The sequence below is a fragment of the Eutrigla gurnardus genome (genome assembly GCF_963514095.1).
Source record: "Eutrigla gurnardus genome assembly, chromosome: 2".
Taxonomy (NCBI): Eukaryota; Metazoa; Chordata; class Actinopteri; order Perciformes; family Triglidae; genus Eutrigla; species Eutrigla gurnardus.
In genome coordinates, this window is record NC_139916.1 from 5,191,333 (window position 1) to 5,201,435 (window position 10,103).

The window sequence follows — 10,103 nt, forward strand, 5'->3', positions numbered from 1 at the left end:
CATCTCCAAATCTCCGTCCTCCCCGTCCTTCTCCTCCTCCTCTCCCTCTCCAGCCTCCACGATTGACATTGCCTCGGAAATACACATCAGTGAATGAATTAGCATAATTTTCGTCATTATCTTCCATGACAAATATTTCACTTGCCTTTTTTGTTCCGCCTTTCTTGGCTTTTCATGGTCAGTCGTAGCTTGTATCCAGCAGTTCCAACACCAATTAGGTGCTTCCTACGGCTGTTGCTATCGGTGCAGGAGTGGAGAGAGTAGATGCGAAGAGAGAGGGAGGGCGAAGGAGTGGAGCTGAGGCCTGGACAAGAGGCGGTGGTGGCTGAGGGATGTTGTACGGGGGAGGGTGGAGACCCAGAGGCACATACTTGTCATCCTGTTTATCTCGGTTGGAGTACAAAACAGGATAAAGTTTATTACATACTGAATCTTTTTCTTTTCCTTTTTCTCCTTTTCTTCCTATCTTTTCCTTTCTTCAACCTCTCTTTTCTCAATTTCTTCTTTACATTGTCTCACTTACTTTTCTTTCTGCTTCTGCATTCCTCTCTTCCTTGCTTCTGCCTCTTCTAACCATGCTTTCGCCTGTGTGTATCCCTCTTTGTTCTGCCTTTTCTCACTTCCCTTTAACCTTTCCTCTATTTTTTTTTCTTCTACCAATTCTCTGCATTCTTCCACCTGCAACTTTCCTTTAAACCTTTTTCCCACTTCTTTATATATTTTACATTATCTAGAGCTTTCTGGCTCATTCATTTTGCATCTCATTTATATTGAACCTCGTCAGGTTCACAACAATATTTAAAAAAACAACAACAACAATTTAAAACAACTTTTACAATTTCCCAGCTTGAATTTGTTAGTTATTTGTTTATTTATTTATTTATCTATTTAATTATTTTCAATACGTATTTTTATTTAAACGTTTTTTCTATTTTACCGGTCTTTTCATTTCTTTTCTTTTGAGTACTCTTACCTATGGGTCTCTAACCCTCCCTGACGTCTTTTTGTTTTCGCAGGCCTTCGGGATTAGTTTAATCCTTGTCCTTCCAAAGACAGTTTACCTGGATTTAGGGTCCTGCCCTAAATCTAAGAGAGTCCTGCTCCCCCAAGCCTGGGCTTGATTCTATTTATTTCCTTTTTCCTATTAGGTCCTTTGACCTATTCTAAGAGATCGATCCCCCAAGTTCCCGACTTGCTTTACTTATTAGAAATTTCTTACCCTTTCGATGAGTCCCTGACTCTGTTTGCCTGGCTGGTCCGTCTCCCCTCTGTGGTTGGCCCCGTCACCGCCCCCTCTTCAGAGGACCTGGCCTCCTGTCCCAAACGAGGCTATATGAGCCCCGCGGTGGAGGTCTTTCAGAGGATTTCTATTTCCTCTGCCTTAAGGTCTTCAGGTCCTCTGGTACGAAGAGAGGGAAAGATATTGGGGCCCCACGTTGGGCGCCAAAGTGTTAAAATAATTACCCGTTAGTATAGAACTGGAGGAAGGAGATCGGAGTCAGCTCAAGGTCCAAACAGGGATTTAATCTTGATCAAGAGGAGAATTCACAGAACAACATGCTGGTCTGTTGCAAAGTGTAGACTCAACGTATTGTGAGACAAACATGATATTTATCCATCTTCTTGTGGGTGTGTTTTCACTCAGTTCACAGGGATGGAAGTCGTAAACTCCGATGTTTATCTAAACCTTGCATGGGTCGCAAACCCCACCTGGGTCATAAACCACACCTATGTCGCAAAACACCCATGGGTTGCAAAACGCACACAAATGGCCACAGGCCACACGTCACAGGTCACAGGACACATTTACATTCACCAAACCTTCTCATGTGTAAGTCTTCAGTTCAGATGCCTCTCATCAAGAAGTACAAAATTTCCATATCAGACCTCAGACCAGTTTCACTTCTCACTAAGTGAAACTCAGACAGTCGTCGTCGCTGAGAGGTGAAATGGCGCAGAAAGGAGTTCAGCTGGACCGGGAAACCTTCTCTTGTTCCATCTGTCTGGATCTACTGAAGGATCCGGTGACTACTTCCTGTGGACACAACTACTGCATGAAGTGTATTGAAAGCTTCTGGGATGAGAAGGAGATCTACAGCTGCCCTCAGTGTAGGCAGACCTTCATACCGAGGCCTGTCCTGCTGAAAAACACCATGTTGGCAGATCTGGTGGAGGAGCTGAAGAAGACTGGACTCCTAGCTGCTCCTGCTGGTCTCTGCTATGCTGGACCTGAAGATGTGGCCTGTGATTCCTGCACTGGGAGGAAACTGAAAGCCCTCAAGTCCTGTCTGGTGTGTCTGGCCTCTTACTGTGAGAAACACCTCCAGCCTCATCATGAATCAGCAGCATTTAAGAAACACCGGCTGGTGGAGCCCTCCAACAAGCTCCAGGAGAACATGTGCTCTCGTCATGATGAGGTGATGAAGATGTTCTGCCGTACTGATCAGCAGTCTATCTGTTATCTCTGCTCTGTGGAGGAACATAAAGGCCACGACACAGTCTCAGCTGCAGCAGAAAGGACCGAGAGGCAGAGAGAGCTGGAGGGGAGTCGACTAAACATCCAGCAGAGAATCCAGGACAGAGACAAAGATGTGAAGCTGCTCCACCAGGAGGTGGAGGCCATCAACCACTCTGCTGATAAAGCAGTGGAGGACAGTGAGGAGATGTTCACGGAGCTGATCCGTCTCATGGAGAGAAGACGCTCTGACGTGAAGCAGCAGGTCAGATCCCAGCAGGAAAGGGAAGTGAGTCGAGTCGGAGAGCTTCAGGAGAAGCTGCAGCAGGAGATCAGTGAGCTGAAGAGGAGAGACGCTGAGCTGGAGAAGCTCTCACACACAGAGGATCACAACCAGTTTCTACACGACTACCCATCACTGTCACCACTCAGTGAGTCCACACACTCATCCAGCATCAACGCCCGTCCTCCTCGCCGCTACTTTGAGGACGTGACGGCGGCGCTGTCAGAAGTCAGAGATGGACTACAGGAAGTTCTGACACACAGATGGACAAACGTCTCACTGGCAGGGACTGAAGTGGATGTTTCACTGCCACAACCAGAACCCAAGACCAGAGCTGGATTCTTGAAATATTCACGTGAAATCACACTGGATCCAAACACAGCACACACATGTCTGTTATTATCTGAGGGGAACAGAAAAGCAACAGGGAGTCAAAACCAGTCTTATTCTAGTCACCCAGACAGATTCACTGATTATTGTTATCAGGTCCTGAGTAGAGAAAGTCTGACTGGCCGTTGTTACTGGGAGGTGGAGAGGAGAGGAGGTGTAGTTGGTGTAGCAGTCGCATACAAGAGTATCAGTAGAGCAGGAGACTGGCGTCAATGTACGTTTGGACACAATGACAAATCCTGGTCGTTAGATTTGATCAACAACAGATATACGTTCTCCTACAACTCAGTTGAAACTCCCGTCTCAGGTCCTCGGTCCTCCAGAGTAGGAGTGTTCCTGGATCACAGAGCAGGTATTCTGTCCTTCTACAGCGTCTCTAAGACCATGACTCTCCTCCACAGAGTCCAGACCACGTTCACTGAGCCCCTCTATGCTGGACTTTGTGTTAATATTGGATGCAGTGGTGAGTTCTGTCAACTCAACTAGACAGAAGGCATTTAAGAGTTGAATGATTTCACCTCCTTCTCCTTCTCCCTCCTCCTCCTCTTGTCCTTCTCCTCTCCGCCTCCTTCTCTCCTCTATTTGAATCCCATTAAAAATAAAATAACTGTTTTGCTGATGTTTTCTTTTGAGAATGGAACACAGCTTGAAAATGTTACATTTTACAAGTCCCTCCTTATTGTGGGTCTTGAAAGAGTAACACCAGTAACACCAGTAACACCAGTACTTTTTTTATTCTGTTGATATTTTTGCTAACTGAGCAGCAGATCTTGTACTTGATGGTGTGAGCGGGAGGTGGACAAAATAACAGGAACAGCTGACGATCTAATGCGACCCAGAACAACAACAACACGCCTCAAATCTCATCATCAGCTTCACAGGAAGCGATCGCTCCGGGTTTAGTTACACTGCCAGGTGTGTTTGTTTTCTCCACCTCCTGTAAGACTCTTTGTTTGTTTTTGGGACGTCGATCACAGATGCTGAAAAGTTTTATTTTAAAGAGGTTTTTTTATGTGAATTATTGATGCTTATGTGATTATGATATTGAATATAAATGATTTCCCCCGAGCTTCGTCGTGTGTCTTTAACTCTCAGATTGGCGGTGCAGATGTTTCCTGGTTGTGGGTTTCATCACATGGGGTTTCCTTTCATCGGGTCCAGCTATACTGATATATTATATATATATATAAAAATATAAATATAAATATATATATACACACACACTATCACTAATCACTATACTCACACTCATGTGGCTCACCAGTGGTAAGAGCCGCATTCAGATGTTTTATTTGTGCAAAAGTATCCATAACCCTCAGTTAAAATATTTAGATATGCAAGTATTCATCAATAGTATTACATACTACATCTACAGATTACATATTACGATAACCAATAAAGTAAAAGTGAATAAAAAGTGTACTTTTGGTTTGAGTTCAGTATGTGCTGCTCTGCTCTGGCTCGCTCTCTTCACTTCTGGTGGAGGGTCTCCGTCTCTATGACAACCGTTGCTATGTCCGACATTAACTTCATACCGGCAGTTAGCTAACGTCCACTCGGTAACTGAGATTTCAGAAGTTCGCCTCGCCAATGTTTTAGCTGCGCAGAGGATAAAAAAAGCAGCGTTAGAACTTCCGGTTGGATTTAAGGTAACGTTATGTCAAAATCACTGTTTAGAAGATTACATTAGCAAACGTTACGCTGTGTCATTTGTTCACCCTTCAGATGTAAACGTTGCGTTACGTTGCTAGCGTTAGCAGCTAACACTAAACAGTTTACGGTTTTAATTAACAGTTTTTTTTAATGCTTGTTGTCCTGGTTCAGTATAGTTATTTGGAAACAGCGACAGAGTCACACACATGTCCTGTTATTACACAGTTGGTTGTTCATTTTCCAAATATAACGTTAGCTTATGTCAACGTTTATTAATGTTTGGTATTTCCTGGGGGTTTTCATCCACATCATGCCTGTAAAATAAAGCATACTCAGCTAATGGGCTGTACAGATTATTTTCACCTAACAGGATTACATCCAGGCTTAATTGTTAAAAATTAATAATGTTATTCTGCAGAAGATGGAAAGGAACTATTTGCCAGGTGTACCCAGCAAACCTCCAGAGGCCAGGCCCAATGAACAGAGGGGCATCTACTCAGAGGACATCACCACATTCAACTTCCAGGTAAAATACATAATATGCATTTGCCTTTTCAAATTCTGACAGATATATCATGTTGTGCTCATTATCATGCTGCTGTGCTCCGGCCAAAACCAAAGGCTATAACTGTTGATTCATTAGTCTAGTACAGCTGGACCTGAGATCCACAGGAGGTCAAGGGGTCGATCCATCGTTGGGTTCAGTGATCTCAACACAACAAAAGGTGCGAAACTACTGTATAACATGACATTTTTTAGAAATGTAGGCATTTATTTCTGTAGCCAAATATGTATTTATAAGAGGAACATATAATCCTTCTCTAAAGTACAACTTTTTAGATGCTGTGTCTAAAATCTTTGTTCTTCCCCACTGTTTTCCTCAGTTACAACCTTCGAGGCTCCATGCAATCCTGTTGAAAAGCTTAACCATGGACCTGTCCCACAGCAAGCACAAAGTTGTTTCTTCTTTTGGGGTGGAGGTTCACCCAAAGTCCAGATACCCTACCAAACCGCTCCGGGCCAGAATCCCCGCAAGTTAGCGATAGAGAGGTGTGCAGTGTTTGTGTGCAAGACAGAAAGGACACTTAGTCTCTAGTCCATTCATGACATTTCCTGTAGTGAACGTATTATACATATTCTAATGTCAGATTCACTGCTGAGTGATTCAGACACTGAGCTTCTATCATACGGCACATATGTATTAATTTATTTTATATCGCACATTAGCTGATTGAGTGGCATCCATGCATTGGTTTATTTTCTCTGCCTGTTGTTAAGACTTACTGTTTTCTGTTGTTCTCTCACAGATGTCGAAGGGAATATTTGAAATTAGACTTTGAACAGCTCTTGGCAGAAAAGGGTATATGTTCCAACCTCCTAATGCCAAGACACAAGAGCAGTCGTGATGAGGATATCACTACAACAGACGACCCTGTATCCCCTTACCTTCCCCTGGAGGTGAGTCTGTTACTGCTGCAATATTTTCTGTGGCATTTGGGTAGCCACTACATCTGATATTTAAGGCCAAAGTCCACTCCACACTCATGTTTCATATCTCTCTCCTTTAGATATTTGACAATGAGGAGTATGACTGCCGGACTCCAGAAGACTGGCTTGCCCTGGGCAATGATCCAGGATCACCTGGTGGAAAACCTATTGCTGCAAAAGCCCTGCTGCCTACAGATGACAAGAGTCCCTGTGGTACATTTTCCTCAGCAACACAGTACAACAGATGTGTAAAAACAGAGATGGTCACTATTTTCTTTCTTCTCTCCTTTTTAAAGACGACCCAAAAAGTGCCCCCGTGCAGTACAGCTGGCATGTCGTTGGGGTTCTTGACTATAGTAAGGAGACATGCCAGTACTTGGTACAGAAAGTTCACCAATGCAGCAAACTGACAGATGAAGAAGGAAATCCTACTCTCAATGAACAATACCAAAAGAGCAAATCTCCTGGTTGGTTTTTCATGTTCTTTGAGTCTCATAACTTCATCTTGTCTCTGTCTTGTTCACCATGTATGTATGCCCTCCATCCCCCTCTTATTCATAGGAGTAAACTCCATGCTAGCAGGGTCTAAGGTCTGGGTACCCAGGATCAGATTGTTATTCAGTGCTGAGGATCCACGTGTCTTTGTTGAACGGATCCAGTCTGCCCTCAGTTTGAGGGAGGACACAGAAGCTGTGATTCTCTACCACCTGTCTGTGGACTGCATGCCCATCAGTAGGGGAACACCATCTCTTGATACCCACAGCCTCCAGCGTATCAAAAGACGTGCCCTTTCAACCCCTGGGCTCAATCTGAAAATGTGAGTAATGTCATAACGTTGCTGTAATTGTCTCTTTGTTCAGTGTTATCTGTTTTATAACACATGCCTCTGAGTTGAAATGTTAACTAAAGTAAAGGTGAATAACTGGAATGTTATGTGTGCAGGTTGGAGAAGTGTATAGAGTATCTGGAGAAAGAAATCAAACTGGAATATCAGCGGACAATGAACCGCATGATCTTTGACAAAGTAGTGTTGAGACATCCAAAAGAGTTTTCACACATCATCCTCCCGAAGAAGGATCCTGAATATGTACAGCAAAAAGGTATGACTGTTGTCCTTGTATACATTTGATTGAGGTAAGATTAAAGAAATGTATTACTCCCCTATATTATACTTGGAGTCATGTATATATTCTACCAGACAGGCAACAAAAGGCCAGTTTTCACTCCCAAGGCAAACACTAATTACCTAAAAGGCTCAGTAACAAATAGAGTGATGAAAATATGGGATTCTTTCCCACTGTTATTGACTATATAACACAAAAATCAATGTTTAATAAACAAATAAGAAAACACCTGGGCACATCATATTTGTAGGACGTTATGTATATTTATTTGTGTATATTGCTGGGAACTGTTGAAAGAGAACATTTTTATTCATATATTGTAATGCCATTCTCTAATATGTTGACTGTAATGTTTAATGTATGTTTTAGGGCACAGCTGATGGGGATCCTATAATAAACTAAACTAAACCTAGCATTAGAATCAGCATCTAAACACTGGTTTGTTTTATCTATGCACAGGGGACGCTCCAGGTCCTGGCTTTGACTTTAAGAAACAGCAAGCTGCTTTTGTCCACCGTTCCCTGCTAACGAAGCCAGAGGTGATCTGTGTATTATCTGAAATAGAGTCAGAGTGCAACACCGTAGCAACCATGACGCTGTTCAGTGTCACCTCAGTCAAACCGCTGCGACTGGACAAGTTTGGAGACGCCCAGATACAAATACACACTCAGGTATTGTAGCATTGGGGTAGCTTCTCTTTCTTTTTAAATAAGAATGTCTATGTACCGTATGATCAGTGCAGATATAGCACCCACGTTTAACCACTACAAAGCTAAAAGAATCAACCATCAGGGCAACTGAGGCTTTGTCATTCAAACCATTTATAAAGCAGCAACGCCTCTTCTTTTATTTTTCATCATTATGGCTCAGGTAACAACAAGGCCTGCAACCAAATGTAACAATATATTTTGTTTTTGATGTGGATTACCAGAAAGAGAAACCTTGAATAACGCACCTGGATTTCACATGAATATAGAAGCATTGAATGTTTTCCTCCTCCTGCAGATCAGCTTGTTTCTGAGGCAGGAATGGATAGAAACGCTCAGCAAGAAAATCCGTCACAACCTGGTTCATAGCGGCAAGGGTGCATACAATGTGAACGAGTCCTGCTGGGAGATGTACCAGTATTCCAAGCTGTGTAGGCTGATGGCTGTGGTGCGTTTAAAACTGCAAGATTCCCTGCACTTCCTGGTGCAGAAGTCGCTGGTCAGCCTGACTCAGCTGATGTTAAACGCCTGCCACAGTGTGCTAACATGTCCTGAGGACCTGGTCTGGGGGAACAACCTCATCACAAGCCCTTACAAGTAGGATAGCATGCAGTCGCATACATGGGCTCACATGTTTGAGTGTGACACAACCTATAACTCTGCTAAATATTGTAATATTACTACGTTCTCTATAACTAGGCCAAACATGAACCCTCTGTTCCTGGTGGACTTGGTTCTGGATCAGACTGGGGTTCATTACAGCACTGCTCTGGAGAACTTTGAGACATCTATCGTCAACCTGTTTGATCGAGCTATTCTGGCCACCAACAACATACCACAGCCTGATCAGGTAAAATAAAATCGTTGATCTGTCCATGGGTGACGATAATGACTCCAGGGGAGGATAATTGAATGGTTCCTCTCTTGTCCATGCCAGTTTGTGATGCAGCAGCTGTACTTTGGTGGGGATCCAGTGCTGGAGTTGGGGGCATCTTGGGAACCAGAAGTAATGGAGCTGAGAGCGAAGGTCCGCAATGCTCTGGTGCAAGCAGCCATACCTCTCAGGGCTTATGCTGCTGAATATGAGAAACACTTAGACTTACACAACTTGGACATCGAAACGCTTCTCAAGTAAGCCTGATTCACGTTGTGTATGCAGGTTCTCCAAGTGTCAGATTCACGGCCCATTCAGGATCCTTTCCTCGTTGAATCATTGAGTCATTTAACTCTTTTCTGACAGATCTCATACGCATGCAGAACAGACGGCCCAAGAAGTAAAGAAAGGTGTGGAACAAATTCTCAAAGACAAGGAAAGGCTCGAGCGCTCTCTGCCATCCTCCATTGTCATCGGTCCTTTTATTGTCCGTGTGGAGGCGGTACGTCAGGCTCTCTCTAACAAAAGAAGGGCTTTAGCCAATGCACTGCTGGACCAACTTGTCCTGAAACTACGCAAGCAGATTAATGATGTAAGTCATTTATATATATATATGTGTGTGTGAGACAATGAGGAGTATGTAGTGTACATGTAGTGTATGTATGCAGTACTGCATTAGTGTTATGTACTGAAATGTTTTGATAATTCATTTCTTTTTTTAACCATTACTCCTAAATGTACTTCAGTTTGCAAGTGACCTTGTTTTGACTTTGGTTGTAAGTTCTTGTCTCATATGTGCGTAGGCGGATGAAGTGTGCAACACATTGAGTACCAAGCTACATGAGAGGCCAAACAGCGTTGAGGAACTGACTGAAAAGAGAGAGTGGATAAAGCAAATCCCAGAACAGCTCAAGAGCTACAAGGTACACATGCACATGCATGGATTGGCTATTTCTGTTAACCGTCATATGGAGGGTTCTTTGTTCGTAGACCTGATTTTTTATTTTATTTTCAATCTTTCCAAAGCAGAAAACCCTTGGCACAACCCTGTCAGAATATGAGCTAATAGAATCACTTTTCTACTGTCTCTCAGATGAGGATGTTAATAAAAAGTAAGTGTAAAATCATC

At 43.2% G+C, this 10,103-nt stretch overlaps 2 protein-coding genes across 2 annotated transcripts; both read left to right on the plus strand.

Moving 5' to 3' along the window:
* The first annotated feature begins 1,934 nt into the window (after positions 1-1,934).
* On the plus strand, positions 1,935-4,126 carry LOC311031225 (tripartite motif-containing protein 16-like). Its single transcript, XM_084037400.1, has one exon. It carries the CDS (start codon positions 1,950-1,952, stop codon positions 3,612-3,614), a length of 1,665 nt encoding a protein of 554 aa, XP_083893526.1. The 5' UTR covers positions 1,935-1,949; the 3' UTR covers positions 3,615-4,126.
* A 1,076-nt stretch (positions 4,127-5,202) lies between these two features.
* On the plus strand, positions 5,203-10,090 carry LOC311027356 (dynein axonemal heavy chain 1-like; the record flags this gene model as incomplete). The annotated part of the gene is made up of 13 exons (XM_084031344.1): positions 5,203-5,307; positions 5,666-5,772; positions 6,089-6,239; positions 6,350-6,482; positions 6,566-6,590; positions 7,212-7,369; positions 7,958-8,064; positions 8,399-8,697; positions 8,800-8,950; positions 9,038-9,231; positions 9,341-9,566; positions 9,778-9,897; positions 10,004-10,090. The coding sequence occupies 13 exons, from the start codon at positions 5,203-5,205 to the stop codon at positions 10,088-10,090; spliced, it is 1,863 nt and encodes a 620-aa protein (XP_083887470.1).
* Positions 10,091-10,103: the final 13 nt, after the last annotated feature.

Bases quoted from the DNA above. Each gene is read 5' to 3' on its own strand.
- LOC311031225 (XM_084037400.1), top strand. From the start codon at position 1,950: ATGGCGCAGAAAGGAGTTCAGCTGGACCGGGAAACCTTCTCTTGTTCC.